This window comes from Littorina saxatilis, linkage group LG3 (genome assembly GCF_037325665.1).
Source record: "Littorina saxatilis isolate snail1 linkage group LG3, US_GU_Lsax_2.0, whole genome shotgun sequence".
In the NCBI taxonomy this organism is placed as follows: Eukaryota; Metazoa; Mollusca; class Gastropoda; order Littorinimorpha; family Littorinidae; genus Littorina; species Littorina saxatilis.
In genome coordinates this window covers 55,068,996-55,086,335 of record NC_090247.1, presented here as the reverse complement: position 1 = coordinate 55,086,335, position 17,340 = coordinate 55,068,996, and the positions used below count along the sequence as shown (strand labels likewise).

General features: G+C 41.7%; 1 protein-coding gene across 1 annotated transcript; it reads right to left on the bottom strand.

Moving 5' to 3' along the window:
- Window positions 1–11,508: 11,508 nt before the first annotated feature.
- LOC138962710 (putative ankyrin repeat protein RBE_0220) lies at window positions 11,509–17,102 on the bottom strand. Its single transcript, XM_070334632.1, has 2 exons — window positions 16,707–17,102; window positions 11,509–15,997 (listed from the first exon to the last, which is right to left on the bottom strand). The coding sequence occupies exon 2, from the start codon at window positions 15,396–15,398 to the stop codon at window positions 13,398–13,400; it is 2,001 nt and encodes a 666-aa protein (XP_070190733.1). The 5' UTR covers window positions 15,399–15,997; window positions 16,707–17,102; the 3' UTR covers window positions 11,509–13,397.
- Window positions 17,103–17,340: the final 238 nt, after the last annotated feature.

Genomic DNA, 17,340 nt, shown 5'->3' with positions numbered 1-17,340 from the left:
GGTTTCGCTTCAGCTGACGGAATTTCTTCCGATATTGATCTGCTGTCAGTTGAAATCCATCATACAACGCATTCTTCAAAGTGTTGTAGTTGCGCGCGTCTTCGAAACTGAGTTTTGCATAAATGGTTCTCGCCTTTCCTTTCAGGAAATACACCATTCTCGTAGCTTTGCGTTCGTCGTCGAGATGACAGTCGGTTGCATAATGTTCAAATTGTGCAAACCAACTCTCGATGTCGTCTTTGTCATCAAGAAAAGGGATTTTTGGGATAAAGTCGTCATCCCCACGACGCCTCGACGCGTTATTGTTGGCGTTGTCTCGGCGTGCTTCCGTTTGTATCCTCAACTGTTCTAGCTGAAACGCGCGATCGGCTTCTCGTTCACGTGCGCGTTCGAGAACTTCACGTTCACGTTCACGTTCCTCTCGTGCGCGTTCTTCACGTTCACGTTCGCGTTCGTGAACTTCACGTTCACGTTCACGTTCCTCTCGTGCGCGTTCTTCACGTTCACGTTCGCGTTCGTGAGCTTCTCGTTCCTCTCGTGCGCGTTCTTCAGCTACAAACTCACGCAAGTCTTTGCCTTCGAGTCCTAACTCTCGTCCTATCGCCAAAAGTTCGCGAGTCCACTCTAATCCGGATTTTTCAGGGTGGATCGGACCTGCACGTTCATTACTCGCAGCGGATACATAAGTCGTTACACGCGCGCCTAACGTCTGAGAATCATTATCGCTCGATTCTCCTTGGGTGTTGACATATGTGTCACCACCTTCAACATCTGAGACTACTGCCTCGGCCGTATTCTGGTTCTGCGGGTCAGCGTTCATTCTTGCTATATGCGCCCTAGTACTCGGGTGTTTGGATGTTTGCATATCCTTTACGTTAACTCACACACAGATATTCACTGAATCAAACTGCAAATACGTGATGCTCGGTTGAAAAACCGATTTGACTAAACTGCTTTTCACACACTATTTACTAGAGAGAGAAAACTCCCCCACTATAGAATGAAGTGTTACTTTAGTGAAGCTCACTTTGCTACTTGAATTCATGAACGTTCAACGTTACCTCAGTAAACGTTACGTGTCCCAACGACACGATTTCTCTGAACCATTCTAATATCCTTTTACAACCACGGATACCTAACACTAGAATTTATGGTTCTTCTGGTATATGCCAAACAATATACCGTTCTATCGAGTGAACTTCATTTTAATATCTCATCGGCGCTCCATCAACGTGGACCTTTCGCCTATATTAATATCAACTCGATTCTATCGCACAGTAAGTCGAAATAAGATTCTTCAATTATCTACTGCTGTATAGACAATAATCTAATTTTCCTAACCCTTACTCTTGGCGTTGTGAAGTGTGACTGTCTGCAGAATCAACTTCACTTCCACGGTCCTTCTGGACGAAGATGAGTGCTATCCCTCGTATATAACCCAATTCGCCCACCAACCTCCCACGGCGACCAACAATATTATAATTTTGTCGACTAAGGGACACAGGATGGCCTGACAGGGTGTTAGTCCACTGTCTTCTGTTATAGCCTTTTGTTTAGCACAGCCAAATAGGGGGAACTAAACTACTATAACATTAGTGCTTTACGTGAATTATTATAGTGACGTCAAAGCCTTGCGTCACTCTTCATTTGGATTATTCCCGTGTGCTGAAGCACACACGTCAGACTCTGTTATCGTTAAATGATGAACTAACTATAAACATGAATAAATACAAAAGTTGATTTATACGATGATGAACATGAACGGACGAACACACAAACGAAAAACGAATAGGGAATTTGTTTGAAGAAAATGTGTTTGGGGAAGCCAAATTGAAATTACGAGTTACAAAATCCCGGACGAAGCCCCCATATGTCACAGGTCAGTTTTCGTCAGCCTGTTTCTTTCTGCGTGCGCCTTCCAAAGGAAGTTTATGGAAGGAAAACACGCCGCCTTTTCGTATTAGCTAAAGAAACAGGTACTGCCTGGACTTTACTTTCCTTCACTCTTTCCCATGCTCTCGAAGTAGCGGAGAAAGGTCAACATTGGTTTACATAATTTAATACATGGATAGTGTTAATAAAATTCTTGCAATGCAGCACACATTAATCAGGTTAGTCTATATTTTTGCTAAATATCAGTATCGTACTAAATGTATCACACACTGTTCAAGTTAGGTCATGTTACTTGCATCTCAGCACACTCTGATCACATGTCTATTGCTGCTGGATTTCAATTCTGTCACGGTAATCTAACGTGACTCCGCTGCTGCAAACGTTCTTCATAATTTTCCCTTGGAGGACATCAAAACAAAAGGAATACACATAATGTTTATGAAGTTTTGACTTAGCTCGATGTCATTGAAAAGGTACTCGAGATGACTTGTAGCACTTGACTGGTCTAGAAGACCGCGCTCCTGGTTTGGTTCGTCACTCTTCTTCTCAAGACACCATCATCAAGTTAATAGCAGAAGTAGTCTGGTTACATCTCTCTCCACAATTACGGCAACATGAGGAAGAGGAAGATGAATGAATCAATTGGACCGTGGGTTCCTGAAACAGATCAAAGGGCCATATGTGTTACCTACACAGCCTGTCTAAAAGACTTGGTTTGTTCATATTTTATTATCGTTCTCTCTATTACTGTGTTTCGGAAAATGGGGATTTGGTAACAGCGTACATTCAAACGTACACAACTTGACAACAACACAATGTACATGACTGACACGATACACTCATCTCCGCCCAGATCCCGTGGAACGATTGTCGATGTAATAATCACAGTCACTTACCTTCAAAGAAGGGGAACGGCTTTTCCTCCAAGCGTTCTTCGCTCCATGGACTTGCGGAAAACGACCCTCTCGTGAAACGATTTTAGTTTACGTCAGTACACTTGGATACGTCATATGAATACGTCACTTGGCTACGTCGTGTAATGCGCGAGTAGTCTCGGTTGCCTATTCTATTCTTGACAGGTTCGCGCTTCAGAATATCGATTCATGACAGAAAGTTAAAACGAAGACAGAGGTACAGGAAAGCGTGCTGTGCAGCACAGCGCAACCGCTACCGCGCTAAACAGGCTCGTCACTCTTACTGCCTTTTGCACTAGCTGCGGACTACGGTCATTGTGAAAAAATGCAGTGCGTTCAGTTTCATTCTGTGAGTTCCACAGCTTGACTAAATGTAGTAATTTCGCCTTACGCGACTTGTTGACAATATAGTTTTCATTCGGTAAAAGGCAAATTCAATTACCGCTCCCTCTCCCTTTATCTCTCTCTCTCTCTCTCTCTCTCTCTCTCTCTCTCTCTCTCTCTCTCTCTCTCTCTCTCTCTCTCTCTCTCTCTCTCTCTTTTGTTGGTTAACTTTTTAACTTTTTAATTTTTAAATTTTTTTTAATTATATAATTGTGTGTCTATGCGTCCCAAGGACAGATTGTAAGAAAAGGCGTAGCCTTAAATCTAAATCCTTGTAAAATAAAGTTCAATTCAATTCAATTCTCTCTCTCTCTCTCTCTCTCTCTCTCTCTTTCTCTCTCTCTCTCTTTCGCTCTCTCTCTATCTCTCTCTCTCTCTCTTCATTACACACACACACACACACACACACACACACACACACACACACACACACACACACACACACACAAACACACATACAAACACACACACACACACACACACACACACACACGGATACGTACACACGGTATCGTACACACAAACTCACACACAGAAAAACATCCGTGTATGTATAAATACGGTATCATGCGAGAGAGAGAGAGAGAGAGAGAGAGAGAGAGAGAGAGACAGAGACAGAGACAGAGAGACAGAGAGACAGACAGAGAGAGACAGAGAGAGAGAGAGAGTGGGGAGGGGGAAAGAGCGAGCGAGAAAGAAAGAGCGAGAGAAGACAGAAAGACAGATGGAAAGAGAGAGAGGGAGGAGAGCGGAAGAGACAAGGAGAGAGCGATTTTAAAGAGGTACAGAGAAAGAGCGATTGAGAGGTGCAGAGAGAGAGAGAGAGAGAGAGAGAGAGCGAGCGAGAGAGCGAGCGAGAGAGAGAGAGAGAGAGAGAGAGAGAGAGAGAGAGAGAGAGTCAAGTCAAGTCAAGATTTATTTTAACAAGAAGAGCAAACGCTCGATCGAGTCACTTTCGCAGTTCTGAATATTATATGAGGCATCAGATGGACAGGAAGAAATTGCTATTCACAACACAATGAGTCACGTTCACATAAAATTTGAGCCCGGTCACTTTTATAGTTTCCGAGAAAAGCCCAACGTTAAGTTGTGTGTTGCCGAACAGAAAAGGCTAGTTATCTCCCTTGTTTTTCTGATAACGTTCGTAAAAGGCTACAGATGTAAATACTTTGATGTAAAGAATAATCCTACAAAGTTTCAATCACATCCGATGAACTTTGTCAAAGATATAAAATGTCTAATTTTTCCTTTGACGCTGACCTGTGACCTTGAAAAAGGTCAAAGGTCAACGAAACCATCGTTAAAGTGTAGAGGTCATTGGAGGTCACGACTAAACAAAATATGAGCCCGATCGCTTTGATAGTTTCCGAGAAAAGTCCAACGTTAAGGTGGTGTCTACGGACGGCCGGCCGGACGGCCGGCCGGCCGGACAGACTAACACTGACCGATTACATAGAGTCACTTTTTCTCAAGTGACTCAAAAAACCCTAGGGTTACATGAATAAAATAAATAAAAATTGCAATAAACACGACAAAAAAGATATATGTAATAATGAGACACAACACTTCTAATTAACCGAAAATAAATCAAGCTTAATTTATAACAAAATAATTGTAATCATACTTTTTTTTTTGTACAGGAATGTATATGAGCCTGTGCCAAAACGTGCTTGCCAAAATGGGACATTTGGGGTTGAAAACCAAACTGGAAATAATACTGTCTTATCTTTATACACTAATTGACTTTGTATAGTGTAACTATTTCCATAACCAAAAAGATAACTTGGGCTTTACTTTTTGCGAAAAAACAAAAAAACGCATCAACATAGCTGTGTGTCAACTATAACGCGAGACACAGCATTTTTATAAGTATCTTTATAAGTTCTTAACTGATTTGCTTCAAATTTACTCAGCAAGTAAGATTTACATCCCAAAAGAGATTCATTGAGGAACTTCTAAAATGGACCTTGTATTTTGAAAAATAAGACACCCATCACTGTGTCCTGAGTTACAGTTGACACACTCCAGTCACAAGAAATCCTGTAAAAAAATTAAAAACAGAGATGTTTCAAAGACTAGAATATTTTATTAAAACCATCATTTGCAACTCAAACAAACCTCAAAATCACATGAAAAAGAAAGCAAAGTAGAAAAACTAGTCCATGATGTGTCAACTGTAACGGGGTCAAGGAAGACATGAAAATGGCACTGTGTCTCATGTTCCGGTTGGCACACAAAGTCAGGAACACACACTGTAATGTGACAAGAGAATAAGAAATGCCAAAATGCCAGGTGTTACATGCAGGAAGTGCAAAATAAGGATAAGATGTCTTCAAATGTACAAATTCATTGGAAAATGGATGGCAAGAATCTCAAAAACACAACAGAAAACTAACCAAAACATTCCCAAATAGTGGTATATTTACACCATCAGCTTATACAGAAAGTTCCTGCAGTTAATGTTCGTGAACATTACATTCCAGTCTGAACGAGTCAAAAGTCATTAAACAAACAATTTTGCACTCAAAACTGGTTAAATAAAAATGAAAAATTAAAACGCAAGTTCATGGAGAAAACAAGGTAAAATTACAAACGCCCAAGGGAAATGTCAATCTCATGAATATCCTCCACATCCACACATTAAGTGTCACTTGCACTCTCAAATAGTCATGCACATAATCAAAGAAACACATGGCACACTAGCACCCTACAAAGGTAAATACAAGACTAGCTTGATCAATCACAAATTGGTAATCAGAGATTTAAAAAAAAATGTGCACCTCTACCAATAAATACACACAAGCATTCAAAGTACCACAATGTACAAGACTAGAGAAAATCACAGATCAGCTTTCACACATAGCTTTAGCTGCCAATGCCTACATGTAAAATAATATGATAATGATAACTGCAAAGTTCGTAAAATTGGCTTCCCCCATCAAATAAATTAATCTACTCGGGCTATGCATGATCAGCAAACTTGCCAGACTGTCACTGTCAGAAGGGAGTCAGACCAAACCAGATGCAGACCTGTTTACACTAAACCCGAGGCAAGAGTACTTTCCCAAAACGTTGAGTGTATTTTTCAAAAAGTTGGTGTACTTTGCAAGCAAAGCCATACGCGTGGGTGCAAACGTGTTTGTGTAAGAATAGCATGTCTTCTGTTCCTCTCCAAAGTTCGTTCATGGCAGACATCGTAGCGTTCAGGGTCCAGCTTTAGCCGTTGTCTGTACTCTTTGGATCGCTCGTTGTTCTGCTTCCGGACTCGTTCAGCCTGGGGTGACAATCTGACTTGCAGTCGCAGACCTTACAATCACGAAAAAGAAATGAGGCTCAAGTACAAGACAGAAAAATATTTGCCCACAGCACATCTAGAATTTAATGACATGTTCAAGTGCAGTTTCTACAGCACTGACCCCTGTCTCTTCTACCTCTCCCAGATAAATGTAACATTTCACTTTTAAGAGCAACAATACCACTTCTAACATCAGTCCTAAGAACTAAGACTGTACTGGATTTCCTACAAAGAGATGTTGACACAATCACCATAAATTAATATGCTTTCATCTGCAGAGTCATTTATTTACAAGGCTGGTAATTGAGGTAACTAAAAAAAAAGTAACAAAGGACATAAAACAATACTGTGTCCTTCCCAAGAAAAGTTACGGTCGACATGCATTCCTCGTAAATCAAAGCTACAAACATTTAAAAAAAAACCACAACCCTAAACTCTCAATTCCAAAAGTTAAAAGTAAAACGCAGACCTTAAATAGAAAAGAAAGGCATACGTATGTAAATGCATAGCTGTCCAAAAATACTTTGTGTCATTCGTAACCGAGACACAGTGAGAGTTACATGTCTTGCGTTACGATTGACGCAAGAAGATCCCCGAGTGGCCTTCTCGAAAAATATTTCACAACCAAACCAAGAACAAGTCGCTTAAGGCGAAAATACAACATTTAGTCAAGTAGCTGTCGAACTCACAGAATGAAACTGAACGCAATGCAATTTTTCAGCAAGACCGTATACTCGTAGCATCGTCAGTCCACCGCTCATGACAAAGGCAGGGAAATTGACAAGAAGAGCGGGGTAGTAGTTGCGCTAAGAAGGATAGCACGCTTTTCTGTACCACTCTTTGTTTGAACTTTCTGAACGTGTTTTTAATCCAAACATATCATATCTATATGTTTTTTGAATCAGGAACCGACAAGGAATAAGATGAAAGTGTTTTTAAATTGATTTCGACAATTTAATTTTGATAATAATTTTTATATTTTTAATTTTCAGAGCTTGTTTTTAATCTAAATATAACATATTTATATGTTTTTAGAATCAGAAAATGATGAAAAATAAGATGAACGTAAATTTGGATTGTTTTATAAAAAAAAATGTTGTTTTTACAATTTTCAGATTTTTAATGACCAAAGTCATTAATTAATTTTTAAGCCACCAAGCTGATATGCAATACCGAAGTCCGGCCTTCGTCGAAGATTGCTTGGCCAAAATTTCAATCAATTTGATTGAAAAATGAGGGTGTGACAGTGCCGCCTCAACTTTTACAAAAATCCGGATATGACGTCATCAAAGGTATTTATCGAAAAAAAGAAAAAAACGTTCGGAGATATCATTCCCAGGAACTTTCATGTAAAATCTCATAAAGATCGGTCCAGTAGTTTGGTTTGAATCGCTCTACACGCACGCACACACACACGCACGCACGCACACACTCACACACACACATACACCACGACCCTCGTTTCGATTCCCCCTCTATGTTAAAACATTTAGTCAAAACTTTACTAAATGTAAAAACAAGTCCGAAAACTCATACATTACTTGCTAATCCAAGCGGAACAATTGTTTGCTGTTGCTATTGCTAGCCGTGAAAATGTTCAGTCGATCGTAACAAAGACATCACAGAAGATGGATCGATCGTAACGAAGACCCAAACTGTCCCTGTGTCTTAATTCAACAAAAAAACAACCAGCGTGCTTCAACGAACTTTTTCAGTCCAGACAAATGCTTAAAATATGAAAGGAAGAATCACCCAGAACATATTCTTTGCTACTAGCTATAACACAGCGAATAAGTAAAAAACTTGAAGAATTTTGAGTCGATCGTAACTTTATGTCGATCGTAACGCTCATCAAACAGGAGACATGCCATCCGTGTAGCAAAATGGAGTCCAACTGCGTGCGTGTAACGTTGTTGCTATTTATAACAGCAGCCCCGATACTTCCGCGGTCATTTAAAATAAGTTATTGAATATTGAGCGATCGTAACAAAAAGACATGAAAATTGCATTCAACCTAAAAACTTCTCAAAACTACTTAAAATACTTTTATTTTAAATCAATTGTTTGCAAATCAAATAAAACTTTTTATTTACTGCTGCTTACAACTTTCGGTTGCGATAATGACGTTCGTAGATTCGAAAATCGAGGGACGTATCGTGAGTTCGCTGGAGACACAGGGAGTTACGATCGCTATGGACGTTTTTGACGTCAAATATTTTGCCAATAAACATCTTTTTTTTCGTAGACATCATCTTTTCGTGGTAATTTAGGGTACATTTATCAATATTATGGGCACTGTTTCTAACTTGCCGACGGAGATTTCTGGACCGCGGACGAACAAAACACCATGTACGGAATGTCCCACTTTTAAGTCGCCGGATTTGCTCGCTTCGGCTAACATTTTTATTTTTTTCATGTAGGTGTAATGCATGCAAGCTTCTGAAACTGTCTTTGCTATGTCTTTAACATACATGCTTTCAAACTGTTCAGTGCTTTTTGCGATTGAAAGTGCGGTTGATGAACAATAATGCATGAACATGTCGGCTCTTTCGGCAGACCACGTTTTGGCACAGGCTCATATGTTTAACCGTGATCAAATAATCAGAACTCTTTCAAAATACTCTTTATAAAATATATTGAATGCAATAACTTTCGTTTCTTTGTTAATTCAAATAAATGTTTAAATTTGACTGCATTTGGATTTCTACGAAAATACAATGGTAACAACCTTTTCCTCACATTTTCAAAAAAATGACACTGAAATATATAATGAAATTCATCTCCGAGTTCTCCAGACTGGCATTTAACACATATTCGTTCGTTATGTGGTATATTTAACATTCGGCCTTTCTGTATTGGCAATTTATGATTTAATGTTCTAAAACGTAAAAAAGAGAGTGCTAGGTTATTGGGAAAAATGTTCAAATAATTTTCAAATATAAATGTATCTTCAAACAATCTATAATGCAAACAAGTTTCATTTTCATTTAATTCTGAAAACCACGATTGTATATATTGATCTTGAGAGAGAGAGAGAGTCACGATTTAGTGGCATGGATTGAGAAAGGAACACTCTGTCGGGGGCTTATCTCCAATTGTGATGGAAAGCGCCTGTGCTTGAGTCGGGGTGACGGTATGAAACCGCTGACAGAACATAGCGCAGCACGGGGATTTCGTTTTGCAGGGGTTCCACGTGGGTGATTTCTGCTGTCAGGGCAAAACTGACGGTGACTGAACTGGATACGTGACACGCGGAGTCACGTAATATTTTCAAGGTTGTTTTGTGGGGACATGAAACTGGGCACTTCAACATTTGGCGGCCAGAGAGAAGGGCAGGCTTCTTGTTTCCAGAAGTTTGTTGGTTTACAACACGTTGGTGATACATTTCATGACAACGTGCCGTTCTGCATGTACAGAAGGGCTTTTGGGAACGTCAAGAAGGGATAGCAGAATGATAACGTACAACTGTGCTGGTTTCATTCCAAACTCAAGTAACTATTACTCGATCATCGCAACAAACTGTGCAGAACACAGGTAGACTGACGGAGTGATTAGGATTTGATCAAACTATGGTATTACAAAGCTATTTTGTTGAGAGAGAAAAACAAATATCTGACCAAAAGGGGAAACACAAAGGTTACACACCTAGTCTAGACGCATTTTCAATGATCCACTGACTTCGAACAATATTTTTAATATTCATTGAGACTCGACGTGTAACGTCTAGCTAGGGTTCCGTTTGCATTTTGAAACACCCACCTTTTACTCTTTGAGAAGGCAAATGCCGTAAATAAGTTAATATTTAAATCCGGATGTGCCACCTCCTGTCAGCATATTCAGGTAATGTGAATCAACAGAATTGTTTTTGAATCGAAAACAGCGACATAGGCACATGAATGCAACATTGAGGAATTTGTTAGCGCCATGTAATCCGTGCCTGGACAGTGCCTAGAAATAAGGTCAACACAATTAATATGTTGGTTTCCGATGACAAGGTGAAGAAAAATTACGGTCCGTTACTCACATTTTCGTTTTTAATGAAGTTTTTTTGTTTTGTTTTTTATAACACAGCCGTATGTAGCTATTTATCGGCCGAAAATCGTGCAAACTGTGCCCCCTGGATGTCGGAGAAACGTAACTTTCCTCACAATGTCTACAACATCGAATGTTGTCCTTTTAATACAAGTATTTTCTTGAAGGGTTAAAAGAAAAGTTCTAGGTTCAGAAAAAAAAAAAGTGTCGGTTGGGGAGCGAGAAACAAGGAACTTTATGTATGACGTCCATGAATGACGTCCCTGTCAGCAAAGGTTTTGGGGATGGCTTTCATATTCTTACGTACGGGTTGAACACGGAAATGATACGTTGGAGCCAGGAGTGTAACCCATATACACATGTCATGTCGGAACCAAAAGGGCTCGTTAAAACTACTTTTCGAAGGAAGGCACCCTCGGCAGGGATATTTTGCTTAACTAATCAATCAATCATTGCTTACACATTTAAAAAAAACTGTATAATGTCTAACACTTTGAGCATAGTAAACATAACCAAATTCGTTTGAAAACACCGCAGTTATCACATAAAATACACAAATGGTTCTGCTTATAAGGATTTCAACGTGTGATACGCTATTTATGTAAGTCGTTGTTTTTTTTCATGGTCAGTTTTCCGAAGCAGCTACATTTCGGTGTGGTCACAACTCAACATAATGTTCTGTTCGATCACCATATCACGTTTTTCTGGATGGTTGGTTGATTTGTTGTTCTGTCTGTCTGTATTTGTTTGTTTGTTTGTTTGCTTAACGCCCAGCCGACCACGAAGGGCCATATCAGGGCGGTTCTGTCTGTATGTATGTCTTTGTTCCCGTTTTGCTTGCATCAACAAGCTATTCTGATCCCATCATATTGTGTTCGTTGTCAGTCACTCAAGGGTATAATCTAGACAGGAGCAGTTCTGTGTTGTCTGAGGTCTCCACTGAGGTCTCCAAGGGGAGACAGTGTACAGGTAACACTGGTCATTCATGTTGTACATATCCATTTCAAATAAAACGCGTAGGAAAGCGCGACGGTTGTCGTGAACTATAGAATATGGTATGTTTATTCTTCTTGGTATTGATGGCGAGTAGTAGGACAATCGATTCTTGTCAGGATCAGGCTGACAGTCCTTCAGGAAGTCAGGATTCACGACGTGATCATGCAGAACGAGACCCCGCAATTTTGGGGGAAGACCGAGGCTTGCTGCTCTGACGTCACGCTGCGACCCACAGCCAATCAGGTGCGAGATTTTCAGAATGCAGCAGTCCTGAAGGGAGCGAGGCTGACTGGAGATGTCGCTCAGAAAGCTCAGGATGTCACGCCGCTTTGAGGTCTCGAGTTTCTCTCTGATGCTTTCAGAAGTAGCTAGGTCATGGATTTCCTTACGAGAACAAGCACCGGAAGCATACAGCATCAGAGCTATGCGAAGCTGACCATCCTTTATTGCTTGGGACATCGGTAAGGGGAGACTTCCCCTGGTGAAAACATCTCTTGGTTTACACACAAGTTTCGTGAGTGGCAACACCAGACTGAATGAGGACACGTATTAGGTTTTCTCTGCCTTGACTGGCTTCCATGGCAGCCATCAACAACGTGATTCCAGTTGCATCTGTGACCAGCGGGTCTGCACCCTTCAACAACAGAATTTGGAGGATGTCTACCTGACCTTCTTCACACAAAATGTGCAGCAGCGTGTCACCCTCCTGCATTCTCCGAGAAACAATCTCCCCGGCTGTTCTGCTGTGCTTAAGCAGAAGCGCGAGGAGACGCCAGATTTGAAAAAAACCCAGCTTTGTGTAAGGCGGTTTCACCATCACTGTCTGCAGTGTCAGGATCAGCTCCAGCCTTCAGTAGAATCTCCACCAGTTCTGTGTTGCATTCCCCTATGGCGTCCTCCAGAACGGTTCTCTTTTGATCTCCAGACCTCGTGTTCAAGTCAAACCTGGTCTCCGTGCAAGCTGTGGCGATGTCTACTCCCTCCTTCATGCAAGCTTGTACTGTGTCCCACTCTCTGAACTTCAAGGCCTCAACAAGCACGTGGTTTACAAGTCCTAAGTCAAGTTTCTGCCGGAGACACACTTTTACTGTGTGCCAGCTTCTGCACTCTGTAGCTTTTGATATTGCCTGGTGCAGCAGTCTTTTGTCATGGTGTTTCTCGATACACGTTATGACTAGATCCCACTTCTCGTTGTGTATGGCCGCTTCAAGGACAGTTGTGACAACTTTTTCGGGAAGATTGCACTCGTTGATCACCTTGTGGACTACCTCCCACTGTTTGTGACACAAGTTCTCTTTCAGGCAGCGTTCGAACGAGTGATCTCCTGACATGTAGGCAGTTCTCATGAAACGTTGAAAGTGTTCTTTCCCTAGGACTTTGACTGCTGCGTTCAGCATACACATCACCAGCTTCTTGTCTTGTATTTGTGGAACAAGCTGCTGCATCACATTAAACTGCTTACTCTTCATAGTTTCTTCAACTGCGACATGGAGCAGAAACTCTTTTGCTTTAAATTTGGCCCAAGGTAGGTTGTGGCAGACGGTACAGCATGGGTCAACCGTTTCACTTGTAACATTGTCTGAGCCTAGCAGTTCTAAAGCTTTCAGAGCGCCAAGAAGTTCAGAACTTTGATCATTCCACTTTTTTTCTTCATGTGCCTGTAACTAATTGACAGCTCACGGTTGGCAGGCTGACTGTTTCTTCTCGAATCTCGTTTAAGCCTCTGCTTTTGGAATACAACTAATGGTCCTGTCTTCCTTTAGGGGATGAAAGTCTTTCAAAAATGTTTTCTCTCGTGAGACCTGGCGGTTTTCTGTCACGAGTAAAAATGGAATGTTTACCTGCTCTCTGTTCTTGATTCATACGATTGTGTTTGTAGTTATTTACTCAAGGGTTTCATCTAAACAAGAGCAGTTATGTATTGTTTGACGTCTCAAAACAATGCGTGGGAAACTCATGAAGGGGGTGTTGAAGAAGTTAGGTACACCGCAGTAGTAGTCGTAAAAATGTCTGTAGGAATGTGTGATTCTTCTTCTTCTTCTTGGTATCAACAACCATGTCGAATAGATGTCAAATTGAGTTTTGTCTGGCTTAAAAAGACAGTTCTTTAGAAAGTCAGGATTCACGACGTGATCCTGCAGAACGAGACCCCGCAATTTTTGGGGAAGACCGAGGCTTGCTGCTCTGACGTCACGCTGCGACCCACAGCCAATCAGGTGCGAGATTTTCAGAATGCAGCAGTCCTGAAGGGAGCGAGGCTGACTGGAGATGTCGCTCAGAAAGCTCAGGATGTCACGCCGCTTTGAGGTCTCGAGTTTCTCTCTGATGCTTTCAGAAGTAGCGAGGTCATGGATTTCCTTACGAGAACAAGCACCGGAAGCATACAGCATCAGAGCTATGCGAAGCTGACCATCCTTTATTGCTTGGGACATCGATAAGGGGAGACTTCCCCTGGTGAAAACATCTCTTGGTTTACACACAACATTTTTGTGAGTGGCAACACCAGACTGAATGAGGACACGTATTAGGTTTTCTCTGCCTTGACTGGCTTCCATGGCAGCCATCAACAACGTGATTCCAGTTGCATCTGTGACCAGCGGGTCTGCACCCTTCAACAACAGAATTTGGAGGATGTCTACCTGACCTTCTTCACACACAATGTGCAGCAGTGTGTCACCCTCCTGCATTCTCCGAGAAACAATCTCCCCGGCTGTTCTGCTGTGCTCAAGCAGAAGTGCGAGGAGACGCCAGTTTGGAATAAAAACAGCTTTGTGTAAGGCGGTTTCACCATCCCTGTCTGCAGTGTCAGGATCAGCTCCAGCCTTCAGTAGCATCTCCGCCAGTTCTGTGTTGCATTGCCCTATGGCGTCCTCCAGAACGGTTCTGTTTTGATCTCCAGACCTCGTGTTCAAGTCAAACCTGGTCTCCGTGCAAGCTGTGGCGATGTCTACTCCCTCCTTCATGCAAGCTTGTACTGTGTCCCACTCTCTGAACTTCAAGGCCTCAACAAGCACGTGGTTTACCAGTCCTAAGTCAAGTTCCTGCCGGAGGCACACTTTCACTGTTTGCCAGTTTCTGCACTCTGTAGCTTTTGATATTGCCTGGTGCAGCAGTCTTTTGTCAGGGTGCTTCTCGATACACGTTCTGACTAGATCCCACTTCTCGTTGTGTATGGCCGCTTCAAGGACAGTTGTGACAACTTTTTCGGGAAGATTGCACTCTTTGATCACCTTGTGGACTACCTCCCACTGTTTGTGACACAAGCTCTCTTTCAGGCAGCGTTCGAACGAGTGATCTCCTGACATGTAGACAGTTCTCATGAAACGTTGAAAGTGTTCTTTCCCTAGGACTTTGACTGCTGCGTTCAGCATACACATCACCAGCTTCTTGTCTTGTATTTGTGGAACAAGCTGCTGCATCACATTAAACTGCTTACTCTTCATAGTTTCTTCAACTGCGACATGGAGCAGAAACTCTTTTGCTTTCTGGAACTGTCCCGACAGAAAAAGTTTGGCCCAAGGTAAGTTGTGGCAGACGGTACAGCATGCGTCAACCGTTTCACTTGTAACATTGTCTATGCCTAGCAGTTCTAAAGCTTTAAGAGCACCAAGAAGTTCAGAGCTTTGATCATTCCGCTTTTTTTCTTCATGTGCCTGTATCAGTGAAGATAATGAATTGGTGGATTGGTCGCGGTTGACAGGCCGAGTATTTCTGCTCGAATCCCGTTCATTGAAGCTGTAAGCATCTGCTTTTAAAATACGATTATTCGTCCAGTCTTCCTTTCGGGGATACAAGTCTTTCAAAAATGTTTCTCTCGTAAGACCTGGCGGTTTTCTGTCACGAGAAAAACTGGGATGTTTACCTGCTCTCTGTTGTTGATTCATATTGTTTATTTTACACAAGATAACTGCTATATATAAGCGTTGTCAATGATTCATGGGTGTGGGGTTTTTTTGTTTTGTTTTTTTGCCATTTCGTTTTCAGACAGAACACAATCACAAGTCCAATGCATAAGGTTAATACACACCCGAAAGAAAGATACTAGTTACCAAGTCAGACTAGTTGTGATGCCCCAGCATCGCAGAAAGTCCACCACACTAAAGATGTCAACAGAGGCCACATGTCACTGGGAAGTGTTTTGACCTCACATTGTTATCATGCTGTACACATTTCAGATAGTAAGGTCATTCAAACATGTTTTTGTTGTTGTTGTAATTGTTGTTGTTGTGTTGTTGTTGTTGTTGTTGTTGTTGTCGCTATGATTTTATCAGAGGCAATGATGGAGACTCGCTGGGCGACGACGAGTTTGCTCACGGGGAGAACGTGCCCCTGTTGCCAACAGTGTTGGAAGCTCTTTGCTAGAGGAATCAGAAGACAGAGAGTACAGCGTCACGTCATATATCCCATGTTGAGAATTTAAATGGTTTCGTCGATGTTTCAGGAGAAAGTTTGTGTTGCTCTACGCACTTCAGGACTTCTTATTCTGAAAAACAAAAAATGGAACTGGAAGAAATTGATCATTAATATAAACATGCTGCAATACACATACGCACACAGACACATACACACACACACACACACACACACACACACCACACACACACACACACACACACACACACACACGCACGCACGCACACACACACACACACACACCCATTTCCCTACGCGATTATTTATAGCAACGACTAATCGAAACGCAACAGCACATAATGAGTATTAATAGGCACAGCGAATTAATAAGAACACAGAAATGGAGAAGCTCGTTCGATGCTCTACTTGTATTTTATAATACATTGTCAGACACAGCCCACTATCATTTGTACAAAGTATTTACTCATACTGTTTTGCACCGAAAATATATTTTTAGATGTTCGAAGCCAATAGTATACACACTGTTTGTGTTCGTCGCGTTTATACTTGTCTGAATGCATTGACTCAGCCTGATTCTTGGATAGTAACGTGTAAAATTCAGTACAAGGAAGTACTAGCTCTTGACTTCGGAAGTTTTGCAAACAAACTGACTAACAGATCACGCAAACGAAAGAAGGCAAAGCAATAATAACGACTCAAAATTGATTTACCCTGATAAACAAAACCACATTCCTTCCGGTGAACACTGAAACACACAAATAAACCACATGAGATGTGTATCGTTTATAGCGTTCTAAACATTAAATCTCATATCTTACCACAATGCCCCGATATTTACAGGTCTGGGGTGCTTCCGAGCTTGAGTTCCAATCAGTCTTGATCACCAAAAGCATATAATTATGGACTATGTAGATGATTTCTTTTGACAAGGCAAACAGAACGCTGACCCGTTTGCTCAGCTAGCCTTCATTTGCTGGTCGATTGCCACCGTAAACTGCTTCTATCCCATCCGTACTAGCACTGCAGGCCTACAGCTAGAAATGAATGCCTAAGAAGAACACCCAGTCGGCCTGGTACCAAAAAAGCCTGGAATATAGACGTTTCCTTGTACGCAATATCATTTACACTATACAACTGCTACACACCAACACAGTGCCGCTGTATGGCTTTTTCGTGACTAGATTTCTCAAATAACAAAAGTGCTACCGCCGGGTACACACACACACACACAGCCTGCGTCAAACTTTTCCTGGTTCCTCCTGCTCACATACACACACAAACAATCCTCCACCCTACCCCGACCCCTACCCCAACCCCGTCTCTTTTATCTAGCGATCACCAGACCCGGACAAACTCGGATTGAAAAGGGGGGGGGGGGGGGGGGCAACAACAAAAAAACTACTCCCCCCTCCCCTTTGGAAATCGGAATGTGTTAGCAGTTGCGCCAAAGGA

Coding starts and splice junctions, on each gene's coding strand:
- LOC138962710 (XM_070334632.1), bottom strand. CDS start 15,398: ATGAATCAACAACAGAGAGCAGGTAAACATCCCAGTTTTTCTCGTGAC.